The sequence below is a fragment of the Porites lutea genome, chromosome 4 (assembly GCF_958299795.1).
Source record: "Porites lutea chromosome 4, jaPorLute2.1, whole genome shotgun sequence".
NCBI lineage: Eukaryota > Metazoa > Cnidaria > Anthozoa > Scleractinia > Poritidae > Porites > Porites lutea.
In genome coordinates this window covers 48,675,672-48,690,671 of record NC_133204.1, presented here as the reverse complement: position 1 = coordinate 48,690,671, position 15,000 = coordinate 48,675,672, and the positions used below count along the sequence as shown (strand labels likewise).

At 37.4% G+C, this 15,000-nt stretch overlaps 1 protein-coding gene across 1 annotated transcript in view; it reads left to right on the top strand.

Annotated features, from left to right (window-relative positions):
• The first annotated feature begins 8,646 nt into the window (after window positions 1–8,646).
• Window positions 8,647–15,000, top strand: part of LOC140933905 (stimulator of interferon genes protein 7-like) — a 6,624-nt gene continuing 270 nt past the window's right edge. The window contains exons 1-2 of the mRNA XM_073383578.1: window positions 8,647–9,637; window positions 14,173–15,000. The exon at window positions 14,173–15,000 is cut by the window's right edge and continues 270 nt beyond it. Of these exons, the coding sequence (XP_073239679.1) occupies window positions 8,738–9,637; window positions 14,173–14,331 (1,059 nt within the window). The 5' untranslated portion in view covers window positions 8,647–8,737 and the 3' untranslated portion in view covers window positions 14,332–15,000. The remainder of the gene's footprint in view (window positions 9,638–14,172) is intronic.

The window sequence follows — 15,000 nt, the reverse complement described above, 5'->3', positions numbered from 1 at the left end:
CGCAAAGACCCAATTCGAGAAATTCAGCGGTTTCCAAATTTGGGTCATAATTTATGCGAAAATGATAAGCAAACTTTACACGGATTATATCTAACAAACTATGAGATTCATCTCTTTATTTTGGGCATCGTTATAACAAATGGGTCCTTGCAAGTCAGCAAACTGCTTTACGGCCTTGTAAATGCGCGCGATTTCGAGCAAAGCAAACATATAGAAATTATAGTTTTCGCTATTTGTTGACGTTTGTCAGCATTTAAGCGTCCTTCTCACCAAAAAAGCATTTTCTTAAAAATTCGTAGTTTTTTTTCCTTCAAATTTTTTCAGGGCCACAATTGATTAACTAACTACCCGGACTCTGAATTTCATGGTCATTGAAAAACTGTGACATTATCTTCTATAAGCCCAAACTTGAGTAAACATTGAAGATTTTTAGCGTTTTGGCTGAGTTTGTGCTTTGGGAATTGTCTATTGTTTCTAGTCTGTCATGATACAGCATTCTTGTTCAGCACGCGTGCAATGACCGCGCTTGGCTGACTTCCGAATGCTCACCGAGATATAATAATTTTGGTACAGTGAGACAGGCCATCGTGTGATACATAGAGGTTTAACTCACAATTTTTAATCAATTCTCGTGCTTCTTGTGCCTTTGCAAAAAAATCAAGAAGTGCTACACACTAAATCTACTTACTATTAAAAAAATATCATTTTTTCATAGGTTTAATGCAAGCCAATAATTAAACCAACTCGTGACGGGAATATCTCGGTGAGCATTCGGAAGTCAGCCAAGCGTGGTCATTGCACGCGTGCTGAACAAGAATGCTGTATAATGACAGACTAGAAACAATAGACAATTCCCAAAGCACAAACTCAGCCAAAACACTAAAAATCTTCAATGTTTACTCAAGTTTGGGCTTATAGAAGATAATGTCACAGTTTTTCAATGACCATGAAATTCAGAGTCCGGGTAGTTAGTTAATCAATTGTGGCCCTGAAAAAATTTGAAGGAAAAAAAACTACGAATTTTTAAGAAAATGCTTTTTTGGTGAGAAGGACTCTTAAACGCTGACAAACGTCAACAAATAGCGAAAACTATAATTTCTATATGTTTGCTTTGCTCGAAATCGCGCGCATTTACAAGGCCCTAAAGCGTTTTGCTGACTTGCAAGGACCCATCTGTTATAACGATGCCCAAAATAAAGAGATGAATCTCATAGTTTATTAGATTTAATCCGTGTAAAGTTTGCTTATCATTTTCGCAAAAATTATGACCCAAATTTGGAAACCGCTGAATTTCTCGAATTGGGTCTTTGCGATTTTGGTGAAACTCTGTTCAGCGCAAGGCACTAATGCGCACTATGTGTAGCCGAGAGATTTTCACGAAAAAATGCCGGCAACAGCAGATTTTCGACTCAGACCTCAAAGGGGCGTGGCATTATAACCACGTGACATTTACTCCGATCGCCAAAAATTTTATGTTATATTGTAGATTGATCTATATGTTATCCATTCTATGTGTTAGACTTACGATAAAAGTAAAGGTGGGGATACCAGAGAGCTTCAAAGTAGGATGGTACCCCCCCAAAAAAACTGGGTCGAGTCACCTTAACATAGCGATGGAGCTTTGAAGACTTCGGTATGTCACTCGTTGCAATCTTTTTGAAGACAAATTTCTTCAACATGCTAATCTTCTTGTTGAGACCTCTAAGAAGTAGCAGTGGAATTCTGCTCGGTTCACGAGCACGTCTACATCGCCTTGTAGCACGTTTTTTTAAGATGATATAAAGTTAGTTTTAATAAGTGTTCGCTTTGATTCTCGATAAATTTCACGATGGAAGGTTCACTCAATGTAGATAGCTTTGATAAGTGATTAACTCTTAAGTGATCGCTCGTAAATTTGTCTCTCCAAATATTCAGTCTTAAACTTTCGCTCATAAACTAATGCATCGTAAAGGTTGGGGAACGTGTCGTTCCCCAAAAAGCTATAATCTTTCTCTTGACTGTCCTCCATGCCTCGTGCTTTTCAAAATGTCGGATAAGATTTCAGTGAACCAGCGATATATCTCAGTCAGCGATATATCCCTAACAATGTAACGTTGAAAAAAAGACAGAAACCGTCTGCATTTTAAGACCGGTGCCAGCCTTCGGCTGGGCCCCGGTAAAAAGCGCACTATAAATAAATAAATTATTATTATTATTACGGACATGAGCAAAGCCTTCGATTCACTTTACCATCCACTTACACTTGCAAAACGTAAAGCTTACTGGTGTTGAGGAAAGAAGTCTACGATTGATGGGCTCCTACTTCACAGACCGTTATAACAGGGTCAAGCTAGGATCTGTAGTGAGTGAGTGGCGGAGGGTGACCAGGGGATTCCCACAGCCCACCGGGTTCTGCATTTGGACTTCTCATCTGGAACATCTTCCAAAATGCTTTGACTTATACTGTTGATGCAAACATGAATATGTATGCAGATGACCACCAGTTTTAAGCCGTTGGCAGCACCCTCTCTGATGTGCATGATGATCTTGCTGTTTGCGCTGAGTCAGCATCTTTATGGTACAGAGCTAATTTACTAAAGGGAAATTTGGACAAGTACCAGACAATGGCACTTGGTTGCGGAAGGGAGTCTATGGACAGTATTATGATTGACAATCGTGAAGTCAGATCCACTGAGTGTCTCAAGCTATTAGGTGTCTGTATTGACAACAATCTTCGTTTTGATGAACATATAAGAAGTATCTCTAAGAAGGGTGCCCAGCGGGTAGGCGTTCTCATGAGGCTTAGGAACCTTATACCCACACAAACTAAGTTACAGTTATATAAGGCAGCTGTTCTCCGGTATTTAACCTAGACTGTCATCTTATATGGCATTTTTGCCGTGCTAGCGATTCTAGATGACTAGAGCGTATCCAGGAAAAAGCACTTAGGGCTACATATTGTGACAAACATTCATCCTGTGGTCAATTACTATCTATGGCCAGGCTATCTACTCTAAACAACCGGCGACTACAGGACATAGCTATTCTCATGTATAAAGTTAAAAAACAACATGTGCTCAACATATATTAGCACTCTCTTTGAACAGCCTGCAATAAATTAAGTATAAACTGCGCAATCATGACTTCACTATACCCAGATTCAACACAGTATCCGTTGGAAAGCACTCGCTCAGGTATATGGGCCCAAAAGTATGGAGCTCTGTTCCTAGTAATGTGAAAAAGGCACCCACGTTGTCCTCCTTCAAGTATAACATCAGAAAAGTGGATCTTAGTATGCTATTAGGTGACAATAACTGCTCTAACTGCTCTCTTTGCATTTCTTAATTTTTTATTTCTTTTTTCTATAAGATAAGGGACACATTTGTACATACTGTATATAGTTCTCCCGAATTTCTTATTTGCTTATACTGCACATAGTAATTCTTATATTCTGCTTGTTTTTTTTTTTTCATTTTTAATTAATTAATTAATTAATTGATTTATTCTTTTTAACATATTTTAGTGTCCCCACTTAGTGGTTATACACCACTATTAGAGAGAGAGACCGGTTCAGCCTTGAATCGGACCGGACGCTTCAGCTAGCGCTCCGTGTACATTTGTTGCTAGGCTAGTTAAGATCGTTTCTTTTTTTTCTTCGTTGACTAATGGGTTTCTTTAGTTCTCTTGTTACTTTTAGCTGTATTTAGTTTATTTTCTGTAAACATGACCGGCCTAGATTAGATTAGCTACTCGCGGGCATGTTATTGTACTCTTACTTCAAAACACAATAAAATAAAATGTACCGTAAATCCTCTATTAAGCCCCCCGGGGGGCTTATTTTTTTCAAGCACTTTTGAGGGGGGGCTTAAAAGAGAGGGGGGGCTTATTTAATTTAGTGAAACGCATCACCTGTAGCAAAAATACCTTGGTATGAGACAGAGTAGACTTACGCATTGTACAATTAAAGTCACCGTCAAAAGTATTTAATTCACTTGTGGGAGCCTAAAAGTAACAAAAACAAAATTCTTATTCTTCAAAAATGTGCTTTCGACCTCATGTTCTTCGGTAATTTTTATGAATAAACCATAACTGATCAGTCCATGTTAATCGTTAATTTTTTTGTGAAGAATAAGGATTGGAGGAGGGGGAGGGGGGGGCTTAATAGAGAGGGGGGGCTTATTAACTTTCCTCCTCTGAAAAGGGGGGGCTTATTAGAGAGGGGGGGCTTATTTGAGAGGGGGGGCTTAATAGAGGATTTACGGTATGTAAAATGTATGTATGTATGTACTATTACAGTTTTGACACTTTAATGAAGGTATCATCATCATCATTATCATCACGATGTAAACGTAGAAGGAAAAGTACTTAGAAGAAACTGTGTACACCTAAAGCCAGACAAGCAAGTCAAAATAACGGAACCATCCCTGAAGTCTGAAGAATGGAAACCCAAAGACCAACCAGCACCTCCTACCCACCAGAGCATGCATGTGAAACCAACAAAACGGGCCACAAAGACTTCGGAAACTAAATGAACCAATATGGAACTGATTACTGTAAAACAAACATGTTCAGGACACCTAGTTAAAACACTGCAGAGATATAGTTATTGCAGGTGACAAAAGGAGCCCCCCACCTAATCTTGGTCAGCAACATTCCTTTAACTGTTTAGCGAAATTTTTTCCCGATTTTGTCCACATCCCTGTGTTGTACCGACTGATATGCATGGTGGCCTCGAAGGCCCTGGTGTTGAGTTCAAGGTCAGTCTGATGTTATGGTAATCATGTGAATGCAGATATGCACATGCAAGTGAGGCATCAATCAATAATGATTTTTACACATTCGATTTGCAAACACACTTTGTTAAGGTACACAAGTACTGCACCAAATGAGAGACTTTTCAATTCGCCTTGCCGGCCTGGAATCTATTTACCCAGGAAAATGAAGGTAGAGTCTGATCTCAGCTTCGTGCAGGACAAGTTTTTGGTGAGATACAAGTGCTAACAAAGTCTAGAAATTGATTTAAATTGTTAAGTATATTCAGGTTTCACTACAGTGCATGGTTTTTCAGGGTTTCTATATCTTTAAGCTCTTTCATTAATTTGTTATTGCATATAAACGGCCTTTGGTCATTGAACACTGATTGAATATTTGATTGGTTAACAAGACTTTATGCATGACTGCATACCCACATAACTTGTGTCACATTGAATTAAATAATTGTATGGGTCTTGTTTACTGTGTTGTTCAATCCAGTTTTCAATAATGATCCACAGTGAAAGACATTTACCTACATACGAAAGCGGTTTCGCGCGCAATTTCTAGCCAAAACGAAACACAGGCACGTTAAACGTGCATGAGCTATTTTGAATGCTTCAGTGTCACTTTAATGCTTCAGTGTAACCTTACCAAGAGTGATGAATGTACCTTTTGCGTCCTAAATGTAGACTGGGTTTTGTGCGAAATTGAGTATTGCCGTACATAAATGAAAACACGAAACGCTCAGCTGCATCGATCCTCATGCTATATATTCACTTTCCTCTGTCTTCCCCTGTTACATCTGGTGCAAGTTAAACAAATTTTTAAAGTAAAATATATATCTACTCACCAAACGTTGATTAGAAGGTTTTCTCAAAGGTTCTTAAGCCAAAATGTGGCTCATCGAATTCGAGTAGTTATGAAATACCAGGATTTTTATCATTGTGGTAGATGGTTGCATCATCACAATTCACGAGGTTTTCACGTGCAATTCTACTCAGTGAAACAGTTTTTAACTCTGACAACTTATTTCTTCATGTTTTAAAAGCTATTGCTTCTTAAAAGACAAGAGCCTTTTTTAAGGCATTGCTTACAAAACGAAACAGGTCTTCATACATTCAAGTTACTATTATTATTGTGAGAAGCTAATCTGCATGAGATGTACAGTCACATAACTGGCACATGAAAGTGTTGGACTTTGCCCCCTTTCGTGGTTCGAACGTGAGGGAATTCGAATTCACACAGTAATAGAGTAAACAGGATTATAAAACTAATTCATGCACACAATTTGCACGTGAAGATGTTCGTCTTTGGCCCTTTTACAATTCGTACGTAAAAAAACGTAAATTGTTTACTACAAAATTTTCTCAAACGATTTTAAGAAATCACCTCGGCTTCATTACAACATCTGCAGTTATATTAGTAATAGTTGACACTACAGCTGCCCCCGTTTTTTATATTGTCGGTCAATAGTATTCTTGCTGGCTGTGTAGCTCTTTGAAATATACCGATTAATAATGAAGACTTTCACACATATTCCATACAATAGGTGAGATAAATACAGGAAATGCAAGGTTCCATGCACAGTTTCAGCTCGACTTACACAGCTTTGATCAAAACATTCTCAGTTTCGAGAATAGTTTATTCTAAACCATAAGAAAAGATTTCATTAGAAGTTGAATTTTTTGCTTTCTCTTTCCCTTTTTACATTCAGTTTTCAGTTCATTTTATTTGCCGGAAAGTAAGTTATTTGAAACTTTATAACAGAAGGACATCTGTGAGCAAGGAATAAGTCAGCACAGAATCTGATTGTCGGCGAATTTCTGTAAATGTCCATCAATCTGCTAGTGATATGCTAGCCGTTGTTCATTTGTCTTGCTCGTTTGAGTCTTATCCTGGTCAAAGAGAGAGAAAGAGTGTCTGGCAAGGTTTCCAATATAAATCAAAGATTTGTTAACTCGTGTCTGGAAAAACTCTCCAAGTGTCTATATATCTACACAGTTAAACACACCCTATAAACTCCCCTGCACTTAACGAGTGTCTTTTGGTCCATAACTTTCAAAACAACTGCTCCACAGAATGTCACTGCATAACGCAAAAGAGTATCGAAGTATGACTGCACAATAAATGTCAAAAAATCTACCTGAGCGGTCCCTTCGGGATTTTTTGTCTTTACGTCATCCTAACCATTTCGTACTTGCAAGCGCAAACAATAGAAACGTCATCATTACCTACCGATTCCTCGCGGCCCCAGTTCGAGCAAATCGAGATTTTTTCTAGTATACCGACTGTATATTTGAACTGTAAGTACTGTCCTTAATATACGCGCGAGTTACTAGGGTGCCTCCTCGGGATTTCGCCTCTGGGCGAAATCCCTGTGGGGGCAATTATGTTTCATGCAACGTCAAGTTTGATAGCCTAACATTTATTAACTTCCAAGAAAATTATCAAACTGCCGAAATATGTTTCTGCTCATATCATCTTACTCCACTCAATAAAGCAGTATCTAATTATTGTGTCAACTAGCTTCTTCCAATTTTATTCCCTAACACTACTGTTTCTACTTAAGTTACGCATCTTTACTAAATAAAATACGTTTCAATAACTATAATGCTTAGTATCCAGGAAGGATGTATCATGTTGTTCACTTATTATTCTTTTTTTTTGTTTTGCCGGAACGAAAAAGGTCTGTTGAACTTTGTAAGCCAGAGAATAATATTTCTACAGCTTGTTTACAGGATTAACAATACTCGGTATAGCTTTAAAAAAAATAAGCTGCCTTTCAAACTTCTAAAACCACATTTTATAGGCTGCATACTTTTGAATTAAAGTCCATATCTAAATATCATCATTGCCTCACCGGAAGAGCTTTGAAAATATATGATCTTTTATACTCTGGTCTACCTTGAAGGAGGTGAAACACAACTCATAAATACGTGCGTGGTATTGTTCGCGATAGCCAAATTCGGTCAGAAATGTCTTTGAAGTAGCATCCACACTTAAATATGAACCCTTAAACAGCTGCATCACTGTACACAGCCTTTGAATCATGAAGATATTTAATATAATGTTTCCAAACACCTGTAGCCGTAATAAAAGACAAAAAAATTGTGAAGAATCAAGACGGCGGTCTTAAAGTGCCCTTGTTCGACCTTTAGCAATGTCATGTTTAAGTAGATACCAAGATCTCATTGGTTCCTAAGCATCAACTCATAGTACCTTTAACATTATTGGCTCTTGCAACAAACATCTGAACATACAAAGATACAAAGATACAAAGCCACAAAGATACATACGCTCACACCACTGACATATGAGCGATTTTTTCAAAATAGCTGAAAAATTGACATTTTACTACGGGAAAGGTGTTAGAGGCTGGTATCCATGTGTATCTCAACATAGTGCATGATGGGAAAAAGAGAGAGAAGACATGTTCGTCTGAATAAACTTGTATAATTGGTGAACATCTGCTGTGTTGTCTATGATCCAACATCTTATATCAAGGTATTTATAAGTGATTTTAAGGTCGTTTTTGGGTCTTAGATCTTAGGTCTTCGTTTTCTACTCACCCACAGAAGGGGCCTTTCTCTTTTGAAAACCTGTGAAAATCTCGATGTTCTTATGTTGTGCGCAACGCAAAAAAGGGAATTACCGTTTCCGAGGTCAAGTTAACAAAAACAAAACTTACCAGAAGCTTTATCCGTTGTACATAGTAAACTTGATTTAACTTTAGGCATAACCGTTAAAATACACGTCGGATTTAAAAGTGGACGCCGTCGCTCATCCAATATAATTTCCGCCCTGTTAACAAGCACACACGCTCACTAGCTCACCAGTAGCTTGGCCCAACCTCTCGTCCCCAGGGTATTGAAAAGCGAGAAGAACCTGGGGACAAGAACGAGATACAGATGCTAAAGATGCGAAGGCAGAAGAAAGCATGAGGTAGGCAAGAACAGCTGGTTGGGCAGTTGTTTGGCAGAAGGTCTTCAGTTAACCTGCATTAATGGATCCTAAGCAGCGAAATAATGGATTTCATCCTTTCTTAAAAACTCGTGGGAACGCTGCCCATTTAGCTGCGTTTTTCGTGGTTGCGTTTTCAGGAGTCATCCTTTTCAACGTTGCCTGTGCCTCTGAAGAGCAACTGTGTTCTCATATCTTTGGAGTTGCCCTTCTAACCCTAAGTTTAGAACTCGGCGAGGTAGTGAGAAGACTGTGTGTCGTGATCGAGGAAATTCGACACAAGCAAACTCGATACGAAGGAAGCTGGATGAGGGTACTTTATTCCTCTTTCAATTTTAGGAATGGCTGCACTATTATGGTCGTTGGCACTGTGTCCTTTCTGGTAGTGTCTGTTGCCTTGTACCTAGATTGTGACACTTTTTGTCGTACAGAATATGCGGTTTTTTTCTTTATAAACTCCTTCGTGGCACCTCAACTGTTGTTTCTTGTTGGTTTGCGAGGGCTTTCTAGAGTGGAAGAATCGCAGATCATGGAGAAGGAAAACAAAAATGTGGCCGCTGGTCTAGCCTGGAACTACTATTTTGGTTACTTGAAGCTGGTGTTACCACATCTTGAGGATCTGATCGGAAAATCAGATTACAAGTACAAGATTAAAGAGAGAAAGCTCTTCATATTGCTTCCCAAAAACGGCTACACGTACAGTAGAATTGAGGATGCAGACCCAAGAATGAGATTTTCAGGGTGTCTTGTTAATGACATTATCAGAAGGGCGAGATTGCAGCGATCCTATAGACACCCTGTACACCGAATAGAGATGCCACGCCCTGATGGAGAGGTTAATAAATATTACGTCATTGTTGAGTATGCCACACCGCTGATGTCCCTGTACGATATGTCTCTAAACCCAGAGTGTGGTATGAGTAAAGAAGAGCGGGATGAACAGGTAACTTTTAGCCTTAATACATAAATACTTATGAGTGACTCTTAGGAAAAAATTTGATCTTTTGGTGTTGACCAATATGTCAGTTGACATATCAGTCGACATATCGGCTGAGTGTCAGTCCTGTATCAGTCAACTGTTGGTCAAGTATCCAAGGATCAACAGATTGTTCTGGGCAACCGACCTCATTCTGGGCCGACCTCAGGTCAAAAACCGTTCTCGGTTTGTTCTCTTTTTAAGAAACCGTCCTCAGGTCAAAAACCATGCTCTGTTTGACTTACGTACTCGGTGTAACTGTGCTCAATTTGACCAACTGATGTCAGGTCAAAGACCGACCTCGGTTTGCATTATCTCCGTCAACTGTCCTCGGTTTATTACCCACCACGGCATCAACAAACTTTGGTAACCATACCAAGGTCGGTTTTGTGTCAATGGATGGTGTTGGAAGGCAGCACTTAAACCGGGCACTTAAATCTCTCTTCACTTTCACTCTTCTCATTATCAGAACTAAACAAGGTGCTTGACACAAACAAATACAACTGATGAAAGGTTTTGATTTTTCTTCCACAAGAAGTACAAACTCAGTTCAACTTACATGTATCCTCACACAGATGACAGTTATCTCCCACAGAGGGAGAAAGCGATTTTCTTGCTCTGCCATTCTTCTTTTTCGGAGTGATTTAAGGTGGCTCGACTGGATTTTTTCGGGGGGATACCTCCCAAGTTTGAGCATTAACTACGTCGCCGTGAGTAAAGATATGGGAAAAAGTGTTATGTATTATGTATTATATAAAGATGAAAATTTCTGATGATCTGGGTTTTATTGCAATCGGAGTCACCATGGCAACGTAACAATGCCATTACATTTTTTATTTATTTTTGTGTTTCTCTGTACCAGGAGTTTTTTTAAGAAGTCGCTTAAGGGAGTTTGTACCTGCCATAATTGCCTCAATTATTGCAAAGTTTGAACAAATTCTATGAGAGCGTTTTCGAAATATTTTGAAACGAAGTTTTAAGCATCATATAAACAGTGAAATAGCATTGTATCCACACAATTAGCTAATTTTTTAAGAAAATGATAAGCTTTGGAAACCCGGCTTCATCTCATAGTGGTTTGATTCCATTGAAAACTGCGTACAAAAAAGGAGGAGCACTGCTCTGGGCGATCGCGAGTAAGAAGAATTTTATTAACTTGCATTCAGCTGCTTTTGTCACAGTTTTTGCACGTAATTTGGTCCACGCCTACAAATTTCGCATTTTTCCAAAAACCGCTCGATAAATTTTTTTATAAATTGGAAAATCCCGAGATCAATTGTCAATAAATATACCCTGCGAGTTTCAAGAACATTGAAAACAGGGAAGGCTTTTAAATAGGAGCTCAAATATAACCAATTTTTCCCCCTAGATTTTGTGTTTACAAGTGAGCGTCCACATTATTCACTGGCATTGTTTTCAAGTTTCATATGCACGTGCACATTTAGCAAAGAGATAGAATTTGCATCAAAAAGGACCCTCGGTTAAATCTCCGGAATATGCTAATAACCGGGTAAAGAAATTAGTGATATATTCTAACATCAAAGCAACTCTTATTAAGAGTTTCTGTGATGTTATAACCCGAGTAAGCGAGTAAGGTAATTAAGTGTTACATCCTACAAGATGAGCCGTGACGTTCACCGTCTCGCCTCTCACTGCTATCTGTGATACAAGCCAATTATTAGCATATAATTTCCAGATATTTTTCTTCCGAAAGTAATCAAGAGTTCTTTTTGATGCAAATTTTTTTTTTTTTTTGCTAAATGTGCACGTGCATATGAAACTTGAAAACAATGCCAGTGAATAATAAGGATGCTCACTTAGCTTGTAAACACAAAATCTGGGGGACAATTTGGTCACATTTGAGGCCCTATTTATAAGCCTTCCCTTTTTTCAATGTTCTTGAATCTTGCAGGGTATATTTATTGACGAGTGTTCTCGGGATTGTCAAATTTATAAAAAAAAATATCGAACTGTTTTTTGAAAAATGCGAAATTTGTAGGCGTGGACCAAATTACGTGCAAAAACTGTAACAAAAGCAGCTGAATGCAAGTTAATAAAATTCTTCTTACTCGCGATCGCTCAGAGCAATTCCCCTCTTTTTTTGTACACAGTTTTCAATGGAATCAAAACACTATGTGATGAAGCCGCGTTTGCAAATCTTATCATTTTCTTAAAAAATTAGCTAATTGTGTGGATACAATGCTATTTCACTGTTTTTATGATGCTTAAAACTTCGTTTCAAAATATTTCAAAAATGCTCTCATAAAATTTGTTCAAACTCTGCCATAATTGAGGCAATTATGGCAGGTACAAACTCCCTTAAGCGATTGGGGCAACTCACTTTTTCTTGGCCCAGGAAATTGCATGGCCACGTTGTGGTTAAATTGACAGCTGTCAAAACAGGATATTTACTGACCAGTATCACATGATCGTATCACGGGCTTAGATGTCGACCAATTGGGTTTGTGGTTTTTTAAGTTATCAAAACTGTCACTTATTAGAACAACTACAAATTTGCATAAATTCAAAACAACTTTGTTTTGCTGTCAATTGCAGTGGTCACCAAACTATTACTGTAAGAATTAAAAACCACTGAGCAAACTGTTGCAATCAAAGGAAATTTTCAAATATTGACATGCATGGAAACTTGTGTGAAATAAAAATGTTTTCTAATTTGACAAGGTGGAAAATACCATAATAATCTGCAAATTCCCATTTGGGTGGTGTTTCATGTGAACTTCAACTTTTTCCAATCTTTTTGTGTTCTCTGCACGATTTGCAGGTGCAATGCATCAGATTTTTTATAAATTTCCAGACACTGCATTTGCATTTCATGGAAAGAATAGAAGATACTGCAAAAGTCAGGTTTACATGTGAGGTACCACCCTCACGGCAGTTTAACCCTTTAAGCCCCAGTATCCACATACAAATTCTCCAAACTAATCTCTATACATTTCCTTAAAGAATGAGTTGAGAGAACTTGATAATAGATCAAGGCATTTTCTCTTAGGTGATCATTTTATTAATTCTCGTAACTTATCTCTTGACAGTGTATGGATATTGTTTGGAGAAATTTGATCTTGGTCACCATTGGGACTTAAAGGGTTAAAGAAAAATGGTATTTTCCTCTTTGACCAATAACAATAATAATTTGCACATTAACGCAAAACTCGACTACCAGGCATAGTAGTTTTGCAAGTACATGGTTTTTGACAGATATTCAATCTTTCTTTGCATGTGACTTGGCAATTACTTGTTTACATACTGCTTGGGCCTGTATAGCCAGGTTTTTTGGTGGGGAGGTGTGATCCAACAAGGAGATTAGGTTGTCATAGACTGCATTGCGAACTTTTTTGAATAACTTGGGTATTTCTCAAAAAAATTCAAAAATGATTCTTTTTTCAAAGAGAGCACTTTACTTTACAATAATTTCAAAGTCACTATTTAAGAAGAAAAAATTAATAGAAAGAAAGATCTAAAGATGTAAATCTTTATTAATTATTTCCTCAAATAATAGCTGGGGGGTGATTAATCCTTTTCTTGCATCAAAAGAGGGCGATTATTTGAGGGAAGGCGATTATTCAAGGGAGGCGATTATTTCAAATATTGCTCACTGGAAGTTGTGCTCTAAATATTGTGTTATATTAAAAGCCTTTTTGTTTCCTTTTTAAAATGAGCAAATGTCAGCTTTCATTCATTTTTTGTTCATTTTCATTTCATTCATTTGTTTGGGTTGTGAACCCATTCACACGTGCGCCACACCTTGTAGAGCTGAAAGGGTCTAGCACGTTGTCATTTTAAATCAAAACACACACAATGACTTGTAGGTCTTCTAACTCCTTCTTAGTCCATGCTTTTACTATACTTTGTGTAGGTTGTTTAGATTCCTAAACAGTCTTCTATTTGCTTTACCCTTTGTTCACCTATTTAAACTGCAACACCTGCAGAATGCAGCTGCTAGGATTTGTAATGTACCTCACTACAGTCACATAACACCTGTACTATGTTCGTTAAGTTGGTTTGTTGTCAAAATTCATATTGATTTTAAAATAGTTCTTCTTACTTTTAAAGCTATCTATGGTCACACACCTAAAAGAACAGCCGCACTACAGTCTCCATTCAGCTAAAGATCTTATCATAAAATGTCTTAGTTTAAAACTGAAAAAGACTCTAGGGGATCATACCTTGTTATCTGCAACTCCTAACTTAATTACTGATTGATCTACCCTTTCACGTCCATGGTGAGGACAATTTTTAATGTTTTTAAAAATCTTAACTTCAAATGCATCTTTTTAGACTTGCTTTTGATGTGTATGGTTTTTAACCTATTAGGTAATGTATAATGTGTTCTGTTTGAATTTCTAGGTTTATTTTCTTTGTATCGTTAAAATTTACTTGTATTTGCTTTTAAACGTTTCAACATTATTTTGGAACTTAGAAAAAAAAGGCTTATTCTAGACTTTGCTCTCATTTTCCTCAAAAATGTGTTTTTGTTTTGACAGGTAGTGCTGTTTATCTACAAATTAAGACAAATTTTGGACAGTTGTAGAGACTGTAGAAATAAATATGAATTAGTGCCAATCTCAGGAGCGTGGCCCGAAATCGCTGATGCGTTGGTAGGCTTGCATCATCGATGGATTATCGATACTGACGAAGAGTGATGCCCTAGAGTTATGTTACTGTTTTCTTTTTTAATAAAAGAAACCATGCAGAGATTATTAACTTTAATATGATTTACTACTCGCTGATAGTTGGCCTCTCAGTAAAAATGTAAATGTTACCTAACATCAGCAGTGTCTTAGTTTATGCCTAAACCCACCATATTTTAAAGTAAGAGTTAGGTATTCTTAAATTATGATGGACACTTACTTCTTAATAAGATTTTTCACTTCATGGCTTAAGATTTTACAAGCTTCTTAAATTAACATCCTTTGAAATAAGTTTTGAAATAAGTTACTCAGTTTCCTCCCATTCTCTTATTTCACAAAGAAAATAAAAGCATATCGTAGGTTAAGGATTTTTTTTCTGTAAGTTAAATAGGCAGTGTCAATTTACGAGAAGAAAATCTTATCCCATGATTTTGTTTTAATTTTCTATCAAAATAAGAAATCCCAACGTTAGAGTGAGTCACACCGTCATACTTTAAGATTGTAGTATATTATTTCAGGAAGTGACATCTAAAATAGAAGTAAATATACTTGAACTAAGACACCCCCCAGAATTCCCCAGCCTGTTCTTGTAAAATGCATGTTCTTGTGCTAAAAAAAAATACTCCAAAAAGTCCTTGAAGGAGAAAATAGCAAATAATGAGGTTAGAGCATTTAGGGAAG